The 22,343-nt window shown below is 38.1% G+C and overlaps 1 protein-coding gene across 2 annotated transcripts in view; it reads left to right on the top strand.

Annotated features, from left to right (window-relative positions):
- Positions 1–20,417, top strand: part of PLPPR4 (phospholipid phosphatase related 4) — a 50,648-nt gene extending 30,231 nt beyond the window's left edge. The window contains exons 3-7 of one of the 2 annotated variants that reach the window (XM_043460560.1): positions 5,930–6,059; positions 8,203–8,398; positions 10,164–10,221; positions 11,219–11,392; positions 16,551–20,417. In XM_043460560.1, the coding sequence (XP_043316495.1) occupies positions 5,930–6,059; positions 8,203–8,398; positions 10,164–10,221; positions 11,219–11,392; positions 16,551–17,879 (1,887 nt within the window). In that variant the 3' untranslated portion in view covers positions 17,880–20,417. The remainder of the gene's footprint in view (positions 1–5,929; positions 6,060–8,202; positions 8,399–10,163; positions 10,222–11,218; positions 11,393–16,550) is intronic. The other variant, XM_043460561.1, reaches the window with a different exon arrangement.
- The last annotated feature ends 1,926 nt before the right edge of the window (positions 20,418–22,343 follow it).

Below are 22,343 nucleotides of genomic sequence, written 5' to 3'. Positions count from 1 at the left end.
AAGGAAATGGCAACCCAATCCAATACTCTTACGGGGAAAATCCCGTGGACAAGGAGCCTGGTAGGCTACAGTCCATGGAGTCACAAAGTCAGACACGACTGAGTGACTTCACTTTCGCTATTGTTCAGAATAACAGTATTTTCTGGTCATTTCTCTAATGACTTACCAAAATATCTATTATCATCCAGTTATTTGACAAAAGCAAAAAGTATACATGTTTTAAATCTGGTAGACCAGAAAGCATTTCTCCTAATTGGAATATAATGCATAAATTTATTGGAATTATTATTTTGAAGTACAGTTATTAAATACAAATGCTTGTGATGCTGCTGAAGAGACCAAGATGATATTTCATCAATTACATAATTTCTTTTTTATATACCCAGAAGTCTTTCTTCCCTGGATCTTAGACTAAGTGGCTAGGAGAACACATCTAATTGTGGCTTTTCCTGCCAGCACCATTTATTTCACACTGATCCGTTTGCTGACATTGTTACAGGTCCTGGGGCCAATGACCTTGGCCTCATTATTGTGTTCCCGCTTTTCTGACTCCCTCATTTCCAGTAATAAATTCTCAATATGCAATTAAGGATGCCTTCTGGGGGATTCTGAGTCAACACTTTCTTTCTTGAGCCTTGAGAAGTGAAAGAACAAGTTTGCTATGACTACCTCTACCAAGTAGAGGGGAACCTGGTGCCAACTTCTTCGGCAGAGACTGCCTGAATTCCCGGGTTGCCACTGGGCCTCCATAAGCTGTCACATGACTCTTTATGGGAGGAGAGGCAAACTAGGGAAATATTGACACTGCTGGGTCCCTGATCTTCCCCTTATCATTCAAGATATTCCAGGATGTCAGTGATTCTTTTCTTCTACACTTCCTTCATGGATTTTGAGTAAACAACTTGATTGTAAAACAAATCCTGACTTTATGGACATCAAATAACTGTCTTTTATGCCTTACTTTCTAAACATATATCTTGTCTAAATTTCTAATTTCATTTTTCCTTGTTTTAAAGCCTTTTTCCAAAACATTGGTTCTATAGTGTCTCTATGTCAGTATAGTCCTAGAATAGGGGTCACCAACCCCAGGGCCATGGACCAGTACCAGTTCATGGCCCATTAGGAACCAAGCGAAGCTTCATCTGTATTTACAGCTGCTCCCCATCACTCACATTACCCCCTGAGCTTCACCACCTGTCAGATCATTGGCAACATTAGGTTCTCAAAGGAGTATGAACCCGACTGTGAACTGTGCATGTGAGGGATCTAGGTTGCTCACTTCTTATGAGAATCTAATGCCTGATGCTCTGAGGTGGAGCTGAGGTGGTTAGGCAAGCTGGGTGGGAGTGGCTGCCACTGTCTCTCATCACCCCCAAACCTAGTTGCAGGAAAACAAGCTCAGGGCCCCCACTGATTCTATGTTATGATTAGGTATGTAATTATTTCATTATATATCACAATGTAACAATAATAGAAATAAAGTGCACAATAAATGTAATGTGCTTGAATCATTTTGGAACCATCCCTCCCACCCCCATCTGTGGAAAAATTGTCTTCCACAAAACCAATCTGTGGTGCCAAAAACGTTGGGGACTGCTGTGCCAGAACCATGATTCTGTCTCTAAACTTACTACATATGTTACTGCTCCAACTTCTTTCCCCACTCTTCCTGAAAGTGAAAATAACAGACTCTAATTCCCGACTTTCAAGGATACCATTTTCTTTTTTTCTTTTTGGCAGTACTAATCTGTTCCAAAATGGAATGGTGGGGGAGACAGAGAGGCAGGATGAATTCTTCCTTTGAAAATCACTTTCATAGTCCATTTGTGTAAGGAGAGGGGCTTCTCATTTTCACCCATTCATATGAAGAGAAGGCAAAGCAAAACAAAAGACCCCACATGGGTAGTTATTCTTTAAAAGGAAGTTTATAATTCTTTACAAAAGGAAGTTTATATTCTTTACAGAAGGAAGATCACCTGATTTTTTATACAGGCACTTACATATAAATCATTTAATGTTTGCTTCTCAGGTTTACAATTTTTTTTAATTTGTTCGTTATTTTTGGCTGTGCTTGGTCTTTGTTGCTGTGTGCTGGCTTTCTCTAGTTGGAGCAAGCGGGGGCTACTCTCCACTGTGGGATGCGGGCTCCTTGTGGTGGCTTCTCTTATTGCAGAGCACAGGCTCTAGAGCGCAGGGACTTCAGGAGTCGTGGTACATGGGCTTAGTTGCTTCCTGGCATGTGGGATCTTCCCGGACCAGGGATCAAACCAGAGTCCCTTGAATTTCAAGGTGGACTCATCACCACTGGACCAGCAAGGAAGCCCCTCAGATTTTTTTTTTTGATGCTTTGAAAGGTATTTTAAAAATTACCTGCCTTTGTATTGTTACACAAGAAATTATAAAACTTCTTTCGTGTCTGTGAAATGTATATTCTTATTTTTTTAAACTGTCCTTAAATTTTCAACTTTAACATTAACCTCTAACTTACTTTTAAGTGATGAGGAAACAAGCATTTTGTGTAGTCCTTTGGAGATTCTCAGGGAAAATAGCACAGAATATTGAGGCTTACCATAAATCTTTCTGAAATCTATATGAATAGAAAACATGTGTATGTTCTCTTCCCTGGAAGTAAAATGTTACTGCATAAGATTAAAGGGTAAGTATATCCAGTTTTATAGAGGAATTGTATTGAAATTTATTATTGTTTCTGGGAGGTAACCTTAGCTTTAACAGAGCACACAGTCTCCTTTAGGTGGCTTTTCCAAGGGCAGTGTACATATAATAATAAGCAATGTATTTCCTCTTTGCATCTCCCCTGGAACAGTCATTTTAGAATCTCTTTCAAAAACCTGTCCATGATATCTGACATGCACAAATTGGTATTGTTTCTTTTCAAGATTGTGTATGGCATAAACAGAATATTGTGAGAAGATACTTGTCATATACTGTTCTCTATTTCCAAATGACAACAGCAACAAATAATTTTGTTGTCAACACCTAATCCTTGAAACCATATTGCATCACAACAGCGTGTCATTCAGAATGGAGAGACAAGCAGGCATATTTGAAGATACATCAGGAAACATCTATCCTTTCCCTGAGGAGAATTCTATCTTTAAAGCAAATTAAATCATTTTGAAAATGCATACAGTGGCATGTAGGTCAAGGTTAAATGAATAGTAGAATGAAGAGAAAATTAATGTGCTCCTTAGAGAGTGGGAGGGTTGGATGATGTCAAAATACTGACAAGAAACCTCCATCCATAATCAAACCAGGGTGTGAAAGCACTCTCCTGACATATGAGTTTTGAGCTTATTAAGCAAATAAATGAAAACTCTTGAAATTTCAAGGTCACTTGAGATAATGACTGCTGTGTTATATGACAAGAAGCATTTCCCTAATGACACTAAACAAATAAATTCTTGCATATTTTAGCATTCATGGATAATATGTGAATCACTATTTACATGTATAATTAAAAAGAAACAAAATTATTCACAGAATTATTATTAAAGAAATGAAAATGAAATGAGTCTCTCAATGCATTTCAGGACACATTTCAGAAATGAGTGGTTAATTTTCTTGAAATGATGAATTTGGGATAACCATGATATTATTCTACTTGCATGGTGCAGCATGTCACATCTATCTGTGCAGAATATTATAGAATCTTTTGTGTTTCTATGTCTAACTTGAAGTGATAATGTATTATGATATTTTTCAAAAAGTATAATTAACTTCATATTCAATGACTTGAAAAAAATTCCTTCTGATTATTTATATAATTATCCATAAAGGAGTTTATCAGTGTATGCCACAAGATTTTCACTCTTCTAAGGTTATTGGTAGAGTTTTATTAAGAAAATTATTTTTATACAAGTAAAGGTTCTTTATAATTGTACACACACCATATGGAACTAAATATATCTGACAGAACATTTGAAGCATAAGGTCATAGACTTAGTCATGAGTTTTAAAAATCATAAATTTAAGTACTTTATAATATAAATGTTAAGTAGGTGTTGAGAACTGGGAACTTTCCCTTGGAAAATATATTTCAGTTCCCAGTCACGGTGATAATCTTTAAAGTGACATGATCACTTATATCTAAGGGACTGCCTGTTCCCAGTTTCTCAGTTCCACATTTTTAGCCATACTGATTCTAATTTCACCATAATCTCTGAGGCACAGTAACCCCAAATATTTGATTTTTTTGCATTAAAAAACCACATTATTTCAAGTCTTGCTTTTCTTAATAACTACCAGCCCAAATGCCCAAGGTAATTAGCCAATGAGAATCCCACAGTGAAGGTAACAAAAGCAAACCCCACAATGCAGGGCACTGTGCTAGACAGTGAGAATAAAAGGTAAAACAAAAAAGATGGTTTTCCCGCAGAGGGTCACAGTCAAGTGAGAAATAATCAAGCTGTGCTAGAGAGAAGGACAAGATACTAAGGGAGCCACATAGAAGGGGGCATAATTCAATTTAGGATATAGTAAGGGATTTCAAGGGAAAGTTCTTGAAGGAAATGATGCCTAAACGTATTGAGTTTTCACTGATGTCCTGTGTCTTAGAATCCAACAGCAAGTGTGCTGTTCCTTATCGTAAGTATGGTCCTCTGTTTACTGAAAACACATTTTCTAAATATTTCATTCTTAAGACATATTACTCACTGGTAGTGGTGGTGGTATAGTTGCTAAGTTGTGCGATTCTTGCACCCATGAACTATAGCCCACCAGACTCCTTTGTCCATGGGATTTCCCAGGCAGCTGGAGTGGGTTGCCATTTCCTTCTCCAGGGGACCTTCCCTACCCAGGATTCAACCTATGTCTCCTACACTGTAGGCAGTCTCCTGCATTGCAGGAGGATTCTTTACCGCCGAACCACCATTACTCAGCATTACTCAGTACGAATGGATAACTCTTCAGAAATTAACCACATCAAATTCTATTTCAGTTGTCCTGGAGCACTTTCACCCAAATGTTGCTGCTTACCTAGATAGATTCTCTTATAATCTACATTCTCCAATAAGATAGTTACTAGCCACATGTGGCTATTACATTTTAAATCTGACTGATTTACATTTTAAATAATTAAGTACAATAAAATGAAGTTAAAACTTCAACCCCTCAACTTCAGTAGGAAAAAAAATGTCAAGTGCTCAATAGCCAACAGTGCTATTTCAAGTGCTCAATAGTGGCTACCATATTGGACAAAGCAGAAAATGTGTCCATCATCACAGAAAATTTTAGCAGATAGCTCTGCTTTAGATTGAACCTTTCTACTTTCATGTCTGCTTTACATGGGTGATCCTTCTGCCCAATCCCAAATTATTTTATTGAAATAATATGCTAATAAAATATTCCTGATTCTAACTTTGGTACTTAATTTTTTCTCTCCTTATTTTCATGGTTTTAAGGATAAAATGTCAAGATTCTAAGTGTCAGAGCAGAATCAGTCACCATGTGATTAAGCAGCTCGGTAACACTGGGTATTGTTGGGAATAGGGCCAAAGTCTGGGTGCTGCAACCACATTGCAATGCCAGGATGCTATCACAATTTTGACCAGTATGTAGGAGCACAGAAGATCTAACAATGTTAGTTACAATGCCCTGATGACTTCTCACTGCTCCCGCAAATGCTCAGGAGAAATCCTCCCATCTCTAAAATGCCTGCAAAAGGTACATCTTTACTTAATTTGATTGATGGCATGTGAAGAGATAACGTCCCCATAGGAGGAAAAGGCAACTCACTCCAGTATTCTTGCCTGGAAAATCCCATGGACAGAGGAGTCTAGCGGGCTACAGTACATGGGGTCTCAAAGGAGTCAGACACAACTGAGCAACTGAGCATACATACGTAAGAGATAACTTATATAATTCACCTGCACCCATTGAATCCATTTTGAACACCCTCTTGTCTTCGCAGATTATGGTAGGGGAAGGAATCCTCTACTGTTGTCTGTCCAAAAGAAGGAATGGGGTTGGCCTGGAGCCCAACATTAACGCTGGAGGCTGCAACTTCAACTCTTTCCTTAGAAGAGCCGTCAGATTCGTTGGTAGGTGTGGGAAACCACAAAGAAAGAAAATGTTTTTCAAATAGAAATGTTATATTTAATTACAGGCATTGTCTTTAAAGCTGTAATTTAGATGCATAATGTCAGGTACCTGATGAATTTTACATTATACAAAAATAAAAAAATAAAAACTGTTAAAAACACCCTAATTTAAGTTTTGTATCCACAATGTGTTATTTATAGTTATAGTCCTTGTTTTGAGAGCCAGCATGCCATGCATTTCAGTTTATTTTTGTCTTAGCTCTGGTAGAATCATGAATTTACTTTAAAATGGTTTCTTGGATCTGGGTTCATTTTTTAAAATGGAGAATAAATATCAGCAGACCAATATAAATGGATAACCCTTCAGAAATTACGTTAGCTGCATCAGTGATTCCATTTCAATTGTCCTGAGGTGTTTTCATCCAGAAGTTACTGTCTGTGGAAATGTCACCAAGCAGCACAGCATCAAGGCTGTTTTTCCTTGGTTATATCATCTAACTCTACCTCCTATTTTTCTGAGACCTGCAGAAAATCCATAGGCCTATATCAAAGTCAAATCGGCATCTAAACCTTCATCTCTTCTGATTAGCATGTGACTATCTTAATATTATTTGAGTCACAGACCTTTCTTTTTAACTGAATTGAAAAGTCAAGCCATAGTACATCACACCACTGTGAATGTTTTAAATCATTCCCAGTAAATCAATAAAAAGTTATTTTCACCTGTAACCTCTCAGTTCAAAGGAATAGGTAGCTTTATTTAATACCTAATAGAAAATTAAGTACCATCATCTCTTCCACTGGAGAAAAAAATCTGGTCTAAATCATACCCTTGACTCTGCCCCACTAAAAAAGGCACATGTTTGCTCCACAAAGACTGTACGGCAAGAATAATCCCCTTACCAGGATCATGAACTAAGACCAAGGAGTAAAACTTCAGGACATCTAGCTGATCTCAGAGGAAGTTTTCCTAATGTAACACAATGCTGTGGCAAAGGGGCACATAACCTCTCTGAAAAACCTAATGACTGACGATGCTCCATCTTATCCTGGAGAACCCAGTCCCAGAGTCAACCACGCCCATGCCCTGGGGGCCTAGAGATGGGTAGGTTTCCTCACTTACCCATACTCCTCCCCAAGATCTTACATGCTGCTAGGAGTTAGAATGTAGAAATAAAGGTCCAGGGCCACAAATCTGAGGTGAGTGGGTGGAGAAAGAACTGGGAGAGTGATTGTTAGGTGACAACAAGCAGAGAAGGAAAATGCAAAAGGGGCCAGGCCAGAAGGAGAACACTGTTGGGTTACCTGGCTGCCTGTCACAGTGATTTCCTTGAGCAAATCATGAATCAGAATCCAGACTCTCAAGTCAGAATGACTCCAGGGTGTAGAGGGAGCAGGTGGGCTAGACTCCCAAAGATAAGACCAGGCAAGGAAGCCAAAGCAAGAATGGAGTTCGAATGTACAAGCCTGCATCAAGATTTGTCTGTTTATGGTTTCAAACTGGTCCCAGAAGAGAAAAGAAAGAATTTAATCAAGAGATTTAAGAATGTCATTTTTGCATTCCAAAATGAAGGAAGCCTCCCACAGCCTGGTGCTTGTATGATTATTGTTTTCATCATAGGGCTGGCTTGCTATTTTCTCTGTTTTAATTAACATTCCTGGTATGCTCGTCATCTGTAGGTAGTCATACCAGGAACCAAACCCGTAGGGTTTGCCTACTGTGGCTGGGGTGAGGAACTCCTGGGGAGAGAGCCCTGGAAGCACAATTCTGCTAAGCAGTTTACAGTGATTTTGAATTTTGCTTCATTCCCTGTACTGAATCCTTCTCAAATCACACAGTTGTCACCTTAACATGTTCCAGGCATCTGTCAAGTGACCTACAGTTGATAATATTAAGAGTTGGCCTGATATAAGCAAACAGACAAAAATCCTTCAAATGATGACTTTGGAGATACTCATTGCCTTCAGCAACTGTTTGGAAGTTTAGAAATTGTCTTTACTATCTTCCTGAAATAAACCCAGAGAAAATGATCACAGTAGATCTCAAGGTTGGCATGTTAATGTGTAATATGCAAGACTGATGATGGCACCACATTGGCATCAAGAGCCAGCTTGGTAACAGGCTCTTTCCTTTTCCTTTTAGGTGTTCATGTCTTTGGACTCTGCTCTACAGCTCTTATCACAGACATCATCCAGCTCTCCACAGGCTACCAGGCACCGTACTTTCTGACTGTGTGCAAGCCAAACTATACCTCTCTCAATGTGTCTTGCAAAGAGAATTCCTACATTGTAGAAGATATTTGCTCAGGATCAGACCTTACAGTTATCAACAGTGGCAGGTTAGAAATGGAGATTATTAATACTTCCATGTTGGTGTTTTCATTGTTCATTAATAGCTTGGGGTATCATCATAGGCATACACTTTTCAATCACAATGACTTGGATTGTATTTTTCTTTTCAATTCAGTGATCTCTTTAGGGATGATACCGTAGAAACCCATTGGTGGCTCATTCCAGCTCCTCTCTCTCTAAATTTCAGCCCCATATTCATTCTGCTCATCTTCATATCACCAAACCCCAGTCATGTTCTGTGATCTCCTCTATACTAATTATGGGTTTAGAAAGAAAGAAAGTGAAGTCGCTCAGTTGTATCCAACTCTTTGCGACCCCATGGACTGTAGCCCACCAGCCTCCTCCATTCATGGAATTTTCTAGGCAAAAGTACTGGAGTGGGTTGCCATTTCCTTTTCCAGGGGATCTTCCCAACCCAGGGATTGAATTATGGGTTTAGGTTATCACAAATTGGTTTATTTTAGATGTTTTTAGTTAGTCATGGCTTATAATCAGTATGTGTCATGTAGTGATTTAAGTGGAAGACTATATATATTTCCAGCTCCATTACATATTTTATTAAAAAAGAAATCATATGAATTTTCCTTTTGATAGAGTTTTAAAAGAAATAGCATCTAGGATTGCATGTGTCTTCTTTGAATAAACCCAGAAAGTCTGTACAGGTCCTGACCTTGCATTTCAGAAAATAAAAACTGAAAAGCTCAAGAAACTACCAAGGCATTAAACTGTTTTCAATCAATAAAAAAAAAAAAGAAAGAAACTTAGATGGCAAGAGAAGTTCATAAGAAATAAAGTACAGAAGGGTGAAGGCAGCAAAAGACTGATATAAGAATTTTATTTTTCATTCAGTCAGTTACCAAAGATTGATTTAAGAGTCAAAAATAAGTTAAATACACTTGAAGAATCAGAACCTGATATTATATAATTATATACATATAGTCCATTCAATTCAATTAATTTTGAACTTACATTTAAGACCTATATTCTGTATTCTTTCTCAGTTTTTCTATATTATCATGTCTGTGTTGGATAGTAGCCCTTTTTATTGGGTACCAAATAATTAGTAGGTCATTAATAAAACCAAATTTTTTCCCATTTTTTATTCATTAAAAATTCTCTGTTCTTCTATCTTTCACAATCCTCTGTTCTACCTCTCCCACCGTGCTTCTTATTTAACAAAACAATATACTTTGTGATTCTTGAGATAATAGTCATTTTAAAGTGGGATAGAGAAACATTTTGCTAAAATTAGATTTTTTACCCCTATGCTTTCTAAAGTGTAAAAAACACTTCTAGACCCACTACTGCAAGAAAATAATTATTCTTTTAAATATTTATGTAAATGAAACCATATATTTAGGGGCATAGAGAAAGTTTAAAGGCATTAAAATCTTAGTTTTTATAGGCTTTTACTTTAACCTGACATAATTATAATACCAATAAACAGTTATAATGCTTTCCACTCCATTTCCACTTTCAACCAGCATTCCAATGGTGTAAAGAAGTGATCCCTTAAGAAAGCTAACACTTTATATTGGAAAGTATATCACTACTCTTCTTTAATACTAATGGTGATTAACAGTGTTTATTTTATCACTCAGATCTTTCTCCAGAAAACCAAACAGAAATTAAAGTTATTGCTTATTACCTTGTGGCTTTTTAATTGAACATTTTAACCACTCAGTGTTCTTGTGATAATTGTTAGCAGCATGTCAGAAATAGAAGGCATAATTTGACTTCTTCCTTTGGCAGAAAATCATTCCCTTCTCAACATGCGACCCTTGCTGCCTTTGCAGCTGTGTACGTTTCGGTAAGTAACTGGGTCTTTTTCATCAAACTGTGTCCTAGAGAAAATCAGAGAAATAAGTGTTGTCTCCAAACTCTAATTAGATTATATTATAGCTGGGTAATAACAGAAGAGTATAATGGCATAAAAAATAGAATTTAGATGCTACTGTAAACAATATAATAGTAAGGTAATTTTTTTGGGGGGGGATTTTAATTTTTTTAGTTATTTATTTTTTATTTTATTTTATTTTTTTATTAGTTGGAGGCTAATTACTTCACAACATTTCAGTGGGTTTTGTCATACATTGATATGAATCAGCCATGGATTTACATGTATTCCCCATCCCGATCCCCCCTCCCACCTCCCTCTCCACCCGATTCCTCTGGGTCTTCCAATGCACCAGGCCCGAGCACTTGTCTCATGCATCCCACCTGGGCTGGTGATCTGTTTCATTTTTGACACAGTCATAATATTCATTTAGCCTTGTATCTCCTTAATGTGATATTATACTTCATGAGAGAGTATTGTGAACTACATGAATGTTAAAAACTGTAAAACTGAAAGAATTGTGTTAAGTATATACATACACAGCACACACTTTCGTTTCAATCATTATGTAACAGCAATTCTAAGTGAGTGTAAGTTGATGAACGCTCTGCAATGAATTGTCATTATATCTTATTAATATAATAGTTTATTAGATTTTATGTGAAAAAATGGATTGAAATTAAGTGACAAGTAACCTTGGAGATTAATCAGTTATCTGGCTAATTCTACTGCTTTAATTTTTTTCCAAACTTTTGTGTAATCACATAAGAGGTCTGTTATTTATTTGATGAATTTTGTCAGACATTCCTTTTTTTTCAGGTACAGAAATTAGCCATAGCAGGGGGAAAGAAACAGTAAAATTGACATCAAGTGTATCAGAGATTTGAGCTTACCTTTTTATTTGATTATAATTGAATAGAAAAAAATGACCTTTTAAACATACTTACCCCAGTTCTTTCCTTTTTTAAAGATGTACTTCAATTCCACACTAACGGATTCCTCTAAGCTTCTGAAACCTCTCTTGGTCTTCACCTTTATCATCTGTGGAATCATCTGTGGGCTAACACGGATAACTCAGTATAAGAATCACCCAGTTGATGTCTACTGTGGCTTTTTAATAGGAGGAGGAATTGCTCTGTACTTGGTAAATAATTTACTATTATTCAACAAAGCACAGTTTAAAAAGGAAAATATGCACAAAATGTCTTGCACTGTAATAATTTACTTCCAATATAGTTTATATCTATGAGAAAATTCCTGACTCCTTCCCCATTCTAAGCCAAAACAAATATTCTACTTTCAGTAAAATAATTCATTAAACTCATACCTTGGGCTAGAAAAGGGGATTTTAGAAAGATTATCACATTTTCCCTTATCACTCTCCCACCAAAAAAAGTCAAGGGCTACTATTACTAGTATAATTTTATAGATGAGGAAAGTAAGTTAAAGAGAGTAGAAGTTTAATGGAAAAATTATATACTTTCCCAATAACACAAATGTGGCACCTGGATATTACTATAATCCAGCTAACATTTAATTCTTTGTGTGTGTGTGTACTCAGTCATGTCTGACTCTCTGCGACCCTGTGAACTGTAGCCCGCTAGGCTCCTCTGTCCATGGGATTTCTTAGGCAAGAATACTGGCTTCAGTTGCCATTTCCTTCTCCAGGGGATCTTCCCAACCCAGGAGCTGAACCCACATCTCTTGCCACCTGCATTGGCAGGTGGATTCTTTACCACTGTGCCACCTGAGGAGTCCCATTGAATTCTTTAGCAACCTTCATTTCCAAACCTGATCTTCCTTTAAGGGAAATATCTTCAGCATAAGGGAACTGAAATTGTCCATTTCATTCATGCATTCATTACCTTTACATTTATTCAAAATCTGATCTGTGCCAGGTACTATACTGAGCATCACAGCACTGATAAATAAGATATATCATTTATGAGTTTACAGTGCAAAGATTAAGAAAAGTATAAATGGTTACAATATGTTAAATGACAAACGAGGGTATAAACAAAGTACTTTGAGGATAGCAAACTGCTTAAGGAAGCCAAGGAAGGCTTCATAGAGTTATACTCATGTTTTTAAAACATGAGAGTTTCTTAGGGTAAAGAAAGGAGGAGGGCATTCAAGCTGAAGAAATTACATATGCAAAAAGATGGACATATCAATGATCAAGTCTTTGTGGAGGGTAAGGGAACAGAAGGAATGAGAGATAATGGCCAGGTTTCTAGTTTGGAAGACTGGCAGATGGTGACTTCATTAGTTGACTGAATAGATGTGTACAAGCTCAGTTTAAAGATCAATAGGCAGTTGAATAGTTGGATCTGGAGCTTAAAGGAGCAATGACTGATGGAAGATAGATTTGGAAATCATGGACATTATAGGTGGAAATAACATTATAGTTATGGGAGTATATAAAATTACCAGGTCCTAAGAATAAAAGGAGCCAGGAAATCACCAATATGCAAGTGGCATGCAGAGGAAAAGGCAATGATGAAAGAAACTAAGAGGATCTACAGAGAAATAAAAATTAACTGTCTGTTGGAGCAGTTCTAAATCTTGTGATCTTGGAATACTTGTGAAAAGCATTAATAAAAAAAATGCTTACAAAAACAGGAAACGTACTAAAGTGAGCAATGATTTACTTTTTTTTCATTTTTATATACTAGTGGCATAGACAGGATTGTCACTTCAGATCTCATACTTCCTACTCATACTTTCTTCAGTGAAGGAGAAAGTCATCAAATGAAAATTGGTGTGCCAGGAACTGTGCATAAACCTGGGTTGTCCCTGGGGTTTCACTGGCAACAAGTGTTACAGAATAAAACTGAGAACTGTCACTCTCCAGTTCATGCATTGCTTTTGTACATGTCTGCTTTTCATGGTGTCTTGGAATCCAAGGGTTTGGGCTCGAATCTCAGTTTTCTGCTATTTGGCCAATTTTGTACCCATTCAGAAGCCTGATTCTTCATCTATAAAATGAAGATGATAACTATTTGCCTCATATCATAACAAGGAATCAAACAACTATTAAGCTGAGTTCCGGGCATTGAATTTCAAACAATGTAGGTAGAGGTTATAGCTGTGAAAAGAAGAGAAATGAAAAGCAAAGGAGAAAAGGAAAGATATTCCCATTTGAATACAGAGTTCCAAAGAATAGCCAGGAGAGATAAGAAAGCCTACCTCAGTGGTTAGTGCAAAGAAACAGAGGAAAACAATAGAATGGGAAAGACTAGAGATCTTTTCAAGAAAATTAGAGATACCAAGGGAACATTTATGCAAAGATGGGCTCAATAAAGGACAGAAATGGTAGGGACCTAACAGAAGCAGAAGATATTAAGAAGAGGTGGCAAGAATACACAGAAGAGCTGTACAAAAAAGATCTTCATGTCCCAGACAATCACGATGGTGTGAGCACTCACCTAGAGCCAGACATCCTAGAATGTGAAGTCAGGTGGGCTTTAGAAAGCATCACTACGAACAAAGCTAGTGGAGGTGATGGAATTCCAGTTGAGCTCTTTCAAATCCTAAAAGATGATGCTGTGAAAGTGCTGCATTCAATATGCCAGCAAATTTGGAAAACTCAGCAGTGGCCACAGGACTGGCAAATGTCAGTTTTCATTCCAATCCCAAAGAAAGGTAATGCCAAAGAATGCACAAACTACCACACAGTTGTACTCATCTCACACGCCAGTAAAGTAATGCTCAAAATTCTCCAAGCCAGGCTTCAGCAATATGTGAACCATGAACTCCCAGATGTTCAAGCTGGATTTAGAAAAGGCAGAGGAACCAGAGATCAAATTGCCAACATCCACTGGATCATCAGAAAAGCAAGAGAGTTACAGAAAAACATCTATTTCTGCTTTATTGACTATGCCAAAGCCTTTGGCTGTGAGGATCACAATAAACTGTGGAAAATTCTGAAAGAGATGGGAATACCAGACCACCTGACCAGCCTCTTGAGAAATCTGTATGCAGGTCAGGAAGCAAAAGTTAGAACTGGACATGTAACAACAGACTGGTTCCAAATAGGAAGAGGAGTATGTCAAGGCTGTATATTGTCACCCTGCTTATTTAACTTACATGCAGAGCATATCATGAGAAACGCTGGGCTGGATGAAGCACAGGCTGTAATCAAGATTGCCAGGAGAAATATCAATAACCTCAGATATGATACCACCCTGATGGCAGAAAGTGAAGAGGAACTAAAGAGCCTCTTGATGAAAGTGAAAGAGGAGAGTGAAAAAGTTGGCTTAAAGCTCAGCATTCAGAAAACTAAGATCATGGCGTCTGGTCCCATCACTTCATGGCAAATAGATGGGGAAACAGTGGAAACAGTGACAGACCTTATTTTTTTGGGCTCCAAAATCACTGCAGATGGTGACTACAGCCATGAAATTAAAAGATGTATGCTCCTTGGAAGAAAAGTTATGACCAACCTAGACAGCATATTAAAAAGCAGAGACAATACTTTGCCAACGAAAGTCCATCTAGTCAAGGCTGTGGTTTTTCCAGTGGTCATGTATAGATGTAAGAGTTGGACTATAAAGAAAGCTTAGCACCAAAGAATTGATACTTTTAACTGTGGTGTTAGAGAAGACTCTTGAGAGTCCCTTGGACAGCAAGGAGATACAACCAGTCCATCCTTAAGGAAATTAGTCCTGAGTGTTCACTGGAAGACTGATGTTGAAGCTGAAACTCTAATTCTTTGGCCACCGTATGTGAAGGACTGACTCATTGGAAAAGACCCTGATGTTGGGAAAGATTGAAGACGGGAGGAGAAGGGGACGACAGAGGATGATATGACTGGATGGCATCACCGACTCGATGGACATGAGTTTGAGTAAACTCCGGGAGTTGGTGATGGACAGGGAGGCCTGGCGTGCTAGAGTCCATGGGGTCTCAAAGAGTTGGACATGATTGAGCGACTGAACTGAACTGAACTGATGTACAGTCTTGTGGAAGATGGTCCTAGACTTATGAATTTAAATACAATTATCAATGGAACATGAGGTAAAGACTGTTTACCCTGAAAACTTTTGTAGTGCGAGCATAGATAGGTATTATTTAGAAGATTTTAGCCAGGAATTAAAATACTTGGAGAGGGAGAAGCCTGACTTTATTCTGCTCCTGTTTACACTCTGTCCTGAAATTATTAATTTATCCATTCTAAACCAATGCCCTTGTTCATTGTTAGGCACTCTACAAAATATCATATCCATGGAATTCCTTTGGTTTGATCTGCAATTTGACAGTGGCTCCCTTCTGTTGAGATTAACACACAAATAGTTATCTGCTTCTGGCTCTTATCTCTAAACTAAGCATCTCAAAAACTGAAAATTCAGCAGGGATTAGATCTCCTACATGTCAAAAGTTTAAAATTCTGAATCTGATATTTAGCCTTCATCAGATTTTTATCCCCCAAATTAAAAAATAATTGATCACCTGAGTATGAAGACAAGATTAAATAAAACTCAGCTCAAGTTTAGTGTAATAATACTGAGTTGATCAAATATTACTTTCAAAATTTAAGATCAGGTTTTAGTTGGAAAAGAACTTAGAACCAAACATAGGGACAGTTTCTGCCCTCTTTTCCCAGAACATTCTGTAAAATGCTCCACACACAGGGCTGAGCTCCATGTCAGTTGAGATGTGTGTCTCTGACCTCACTACAAAACCTATGTCATATTTTATGAATGATTTGTTGTTCTCCATTTCCACATGCAGGTATGATTGAATGGTATGATTTCAATCATACCATCAGGAGGTATGATTGAAAATGGAAGGTAAAATACATCAGTTAAGCCATCTGAGTTGTCACTCAACAAGCAGTTCATAAATCCAGAAAAATGAATTGCTTTGAAAAAACAGAAGATGGTTGATTCACGTTGTTGCATGGCAGAGACCAACACAACAGTGTAAAGCAATTTTCATCTAATTGAAAAATAAATTTTAAAAAGAGAAACAGAAGAATGTCCTTATTTCTCTCATTGTCTGACTTCTTTTCTCAAAACAGAGGATAAGATTATCCAAAACATCCAGTGGGATGGAGAAAGGAGAGAAAACCCAACTAATAATGAAAAATAATGGACTTTATAGTTCTGAAGAGTTAGTTCCGTGGCTGATGGTGTAACTTACAACTATTTCCTAGTAATTGTACTTTTAGTTTTGGTTATTTGTGTTAGTCAGTGGTGTATAGAGAACACATCTTTATGTGCCTCACTACATCCTCCAATGCAAACTCTCAGTAACCGTGTCTCCTAGTGCCTGATGTTTATTGTTTCTCCCAACACTAGGGTCTGTATGCTGTGGGGAATTTTCTGCCTAGTGAAGAGAGTGTGTTTCAGCACAGAGAAGCCCTCAGGTCTCTGACAGACCTCAATCAAGACCCCAGCCGAGTTTTATCTGCTAAAAATGGTAGCAGCACTGACGGAATTGCTCACACTGAAGGCATCCTTAACCGAAACCATAGAGATGCTAGCTCCTTGACCAACCTCAAAAGGGCAAATGCAGATGTAGAAATCATCACTCCACGGAGCCCCATGGGGAAGGAGAACATGGTTACCTTCAGCAATACCTTGCCTAGAGCCAATACCCCATCGGTGGAAGACCCTGTGAGAAGAAACGCCACCATTCATGCCTCGATGGATTCTGCTAGATCCAAGCAGCTCCTCACCCAGTGGAAGAATAAGAATGAAAGCCGGAAGCTGTCTCTGCAGGTTATAGAGACCGAGCCGGGACAGTCACCACCCAGATCCATTGAAATGAGATCAAGCTCGGAGCCGTCCAGGGTGGGGGTCAATGGAGACCACCACGCTCCCAGCAGCAATCAGTACCTCAAGATCCAGCCTGGCACCGTCCCTGGGTGTAACAACAGCATGCCTGGGGGACCAAGAGTATCCATTCAATCCCGCCCTGGGTCCTCACAGTTAGTACACATCCCTGAAGAGACGCAGGAAAACATAAGCACCTCCCCCAAAAGCAGCTCTGCCCGGGCCAAGTGGCTGAAAGCCGCGGAGAAGACCGTGGCTTGTAACAGAAGCAACAGCCAGCCTCGCATCATGCAGGTCATAGCCATGTCCAAGCAGCAGGGTGTCCTCCAAAGCAGCCCCAAGAACACTGAAGGCAGCACGGTCTCCTGCACCGGCTCCATCCGCTACAAAACCCTGACAGACCACGAGCCCAGTGGGATCGTGAGGGTCGAGGCCCACCCGGAGAACAACAGGCCCATCATACAGATCCCGTCCACCGAAGGCGAAGGCAGTGGCTCCTGGAAATGGAAAGCCCCTGAAAAGGGCAGCCTTCGCCAAACGTACGAGCTCAACGATCTTAACAGGGACTCAGAAAGCTGTGAGTCCCTGAAAGACAGTTTTGGTTCCGGAGATCGAAAGAGAAGCAACATAGACAACAGTGAGCATCACCACCACGGAATCACCACCATCCGCGTCACCCCGGTAGAGGGCAGCGAAGTCGGCTCAGAGACTTTGTCCATTTCTTCCTCCCGCGACTCCACCCTGCGGAGAAAGGGCAACATCATTTTAATCCCTGAAAGGAGCAACAGCCCCGAAAACACGAGGAATATCTTCTACAAAGGAACCTCCCCCACACGGGCTTATAAGGATTGAGGGATGGTCATTCAAATCACTTGGGTCACCCCAAGAGACCACGTGTTGATTCTACCAGTGCTCTGTTCCAGCGAATTGGGAACGTTCTCACCAAACTAGATTATCCATCATCAGCCTGCGACTCACTGACACTCGAGAACTATTCCACCCAAGCTTGCAGACCACATCAAGGGAAGGGAAAAGCACAATGCAAGAACCTAACTCGTGTGATAATGTGAAGACTCTTCCTAAGACTTACCTTCAAACGCAAAACGGCTGCAGAGGGCAGTATCAAAAGAAAGCGGTTTCCTTCAGTGTATACTATTGTACTTCCTGAATGTGCCAACTTTAGGGTTCTTTCTTTATAATTAGCTGTGGGAATCCAGAACACACGTTTTCCCTACAGCAGAGGCCATGCAGTATTATATATTCATTTTGCAGAATCTGCACCAAAAGCTCAGTATGGCTGGTGCTGATTATTATAGTACATATATGGTGTAAACTCTCAATTTCTATTTAGCTGTGAAATAGTGGTGTGCAATTCCTTGTCAAAGAAATGCTACTGTTATTAAGAAGATGTTGGCTTCTTTGTGTTAGAATAGGACACCCTGAAGCTTCTCTGTAGTGGCTCCGTCAGTCAAAAAATGAAAAGGTTTTGTGCATTTCTTCAAAATTTTGCTTTCTTCAACAACAAAGATTTATAAGGATATTTTCAGTGAAAGGGAACAACCAGTACTTTTCTGCATAGCTTTTTGCTGCTTACTTTTTATTTCAAGTTACTGCTAATGAAAAATCTGTTTTTAGTGAGTACATTTGCATAATTTAAAGATATTATTTTAAGAGTTTTTTGAAATTGATGTGATCATATTTTGCATTTTATGGCTTCTCCTTTATTTATTGATTTAAATTTTTTTAATTATAGGTATGTTCTGTTTTTAATGCAAAAATAACAGTTGATATTCCTTGAGTAAAATATACTGCTGTGAATTTATAAACAAGAAATATGAACCAAAACTTGACACTGTGGGTTACGCTGCCAGCAGTGTTGATCATATGTTAACCTTAGGTGTTTCCAGCCAACTGGCTTAAATTTCTAATTTAAGTAATCCAAAATTTTCATTTTGTTCCAGATTATTAACATTTTTTGATATCCTGATAACCAGTTAATTAGAGTCACAGTGGTTGGGTTTTACCATCTTTAAAATATTTTGTTATTTGTATACTAACAGGATGAATCTGACAAAAAAAAGAAAATTGATAAGTAAAAATATCTCAAAGTATACATTAAGAATGTATTTCTTCAAAATAGATAGGCACAGTTTTTGTGCTCAATGTACCAATAACAGTTTTCGCTACCTATCCTGAATGAAGCCTTCAACTTAAATCAATGGAAACCAATATTGCCAGTAAGAAGAAAGTAAAAGCAAAACATTTTGAGGTGTTTTTCCAACTTAAAATTTTAAGTATGAAGAAATATTTGGTTCTTGTAATTTTGCATTTAACCTTTTTACACCATTTCTTAAGAATTCTGATGTACATCTCATAATTGCCATGGGGACAAAAGGTAACAACAATGCTGGTTAATCTGATCTCAGTTCAATTTTCACTGAGAACAGAAGTACTTGTTTAGTAGACCACATTCTTAATCAACTTCTACTGGAAAAGGGCAGAGCTTTCTAGAGTAACCAACCTCCTATGGCATTAGGGATTTAGCTGAAACCAGCAGAATTGAAAACTCTGGCAATAAAATACAGATTCAACTATATCCCTTCTGGCAATTTCCTTCTCAGAGAGGGGAGTGGGAGTAAAATGTTGCCTTCCCCACTTCTCACCACCACCACCATTATGACACTCCTACTGGCTTTTGCCAATTTATAGAGAGAAAGGTGGATTGGTTTTAGTGCTCTGAAGAAAAAAAAAGCTGCAGCATTTCAGGTGCAGTATGATATTTCCTAATCTTTCCTATTTCTTAACAAAAGATTTTAAAGTACTTCTCTAGTCATTGAAGTTTTTTTTTTCCTTTACATGAATATTGATATATTCTTTTTCTACTCAAAGTGCCAAAGGCTACAGTTTTTAATGACTTAAATTGTACCACATTGTTAAGGAAATATATAATGATAGTCGCTAGAACTCAGACCTCTGCATGTGTATTTGATAACACATCTTTTGTAAACAAAAGATTACAAAGAATTATTTGTTTACATTCCACTGGTACCTTAATTTAAAACAAATGAGACTAACAGGTGGTATCTCTTCTTAGTGTTCTATTTATCTTATTTGCTAATGAGAGCACTTCTTCCTTTGTTAGGCTGTGCTTTATTGATAAAACCAAGTATTGAATAAAGAGAGTTAATTATCTTTTTAAAGTAAATAAAATTATGAAGATATATATGATATATATAAAGTATTGTGTTTAATAAAATGTTATGCAATGTTTTCCAAACTGATAAAGTTTGTAAAGTGCTATAATGTATTTTGTTAAGTACAGATCAGAGCTATTGTGTGAGTATATTGTGCTAACATCATAGAAATAAAGATTAGATTTCTTCATCAAAACTGGAGCACTTTGGTCTTTTACTTCAGACAGAGTATGAATTGATAATACTTTATAGGAAAACAGCTGAAAAAATTTGAATAACTCAGAACTGATTATAATTAGAAGAAAGAGTATTGCGCTAAGAAGGAAAAGCTTCTTGAACTATGACGTATTCCTTATCATTTAGAATTTTGGTTTTACGCTTATTAAAGAAGTTCTTTTAAATTTATTTGAATGAATGAATGAAGTCGCTCAGTCGTGTCCGACTCTTTGCGACCCCGAGGACTGTAACCTACCAGGCTCCTCCGTCTATGGGATTCCCCAGGCAAGAATACTGGAGTGGGTTACCATTTCCTTCTCCAGGGGATCTTCCCGACCCAGGGATCGAACCCGGGTCTCCTGCATTGGAGGCAGATGCTTTAACCTCTGAGCCATTTAGACCTAGATTTTTTGCATATCAATGTTACAGAGTATTGAAAAAGAAAATAGGAAAGAATCATTTGTGTAAGTACCCCTTATACTATGATTGGATAAGTAACCCTGATCCTAATACATTTCTCATGAGGTATCAGGTGAGTGGATTCTGGGTTATACACATAAGAAGTTATCATTAAAACCATATCATTTATACCTTTTACAGGTCAAGTCTTTACTTGATATCTATGGGTTATTTCATATTCAAATTCAAATGGAATATAGAAATTCATTATTCAGAAAATAGTTTAATTAAAATAATTCAAGGAAATCAAAAGGAATTGAAATGGTTTAATCTAAAAGGGAAATGTGGCCTGGAAAATGGGTAATGGTTTGTTTGTGACTGAGTGTTTCATTTTCTCTGCTTATTAAATGTCTCCTGTCTTTATTCTGTAGAAAGTTTCTACTATGCTCTAGGATCGAATGCTACAGTTTGAAGGAAATATAGACTTCAGTCATAGTATATGATATTACAGGCTTCCCTGGTGACTCAGGTGGTAAAGAATCCGCCTGTAATGTGGGAGACCTGGGTTCAATCCCTGGGTTGGGAAGATCCCCTGGAGGAAGGCATGGCAACCCACTCCAGTATTCTTACCTGGAGAATCCCCAGGGACAGGGGAACCTGGTGGGCTACAGTCCATGGGGTCACAAAGAGTTGGACATGACTGAGTGACTAAGCACAGAACATATGATATTACAGATGAGACCCAATAATGGGAAATTCCCAGTGACAATGCTTCCTAATGGTTTAAAAAAAAAAGAAAGAAAGAAACAGAAGAAAGTAAAATGTCTAGATGAGTCCTCTGATACAGAAATGACTCTCATCTCACTGGCCATACAATTGTCAATAAAAATCCCTAACTGCTAGTGTTTATTCACTATCATCAATGAGAAGGAGGGGCAAACTGAGCAAAGCTACAGTTCTGCCACCAATTCTATTTAACAAACTTACTGAGTCTTCATTTTGTCTCCTTTATTCCTTCTTCATTAAGATTTTCAGTCATAGCCTAAGAGAAAAATCTATCTAAACTCTAGGGTTAGATTTTAAAAATAGTACAGTTGACAAGTAGGTGAATGAGTTTAAAGAAGAAAAAAATATGAAATCACATTCGTGTATAATCTCCCTTTCTCTCAAACACCTCCTGACACTACACCTCCTACTAACCGGTTCTATTCCTGGGTTGGGAAGATCCCCTGGAGAAGGAAATGGCAACCCATTCAGTATTCTTGCCTGGAGAATTCCATGGACAGAGGAGCCTGGAGGGCTACAGTCCATGTGTTCGCAGAGTCGAACATGACTGAGTGACTAACACACAAACACAAACACATACAATAACTTATAGAAAGAAAGCTAGATATTCTCTATAAGAGGAACTTTCCCCCCACAAACTCCCTTGTTGTAGTTTGTTCCTTCTAGCCTGCGATATCCCTCTGAGAGACGATATGTAGTTTTGAGTATTAGGTAAACTAAT

The sequence above is a fragment of the Cervus canadensis genome, chromosome 2 (genome assembly GCF_019320065.1).
Source record: "Cervus canadensis isolate Bull #8, Minnesota chromosome 2, ASM1932006v1, whole genome shotgun sequence".
Lineage (NCBI taxonomy): Eukaryota > Metazoa > Chordata > Mammalia > Artiodactyla > Cervidae > Cervus > Cervus canadensis.
The sequence above is the reverse complement of the archived record's forward strand: the minus strand, read 5'-3'. Positions and strand labels throughout refer to the sequence as shown.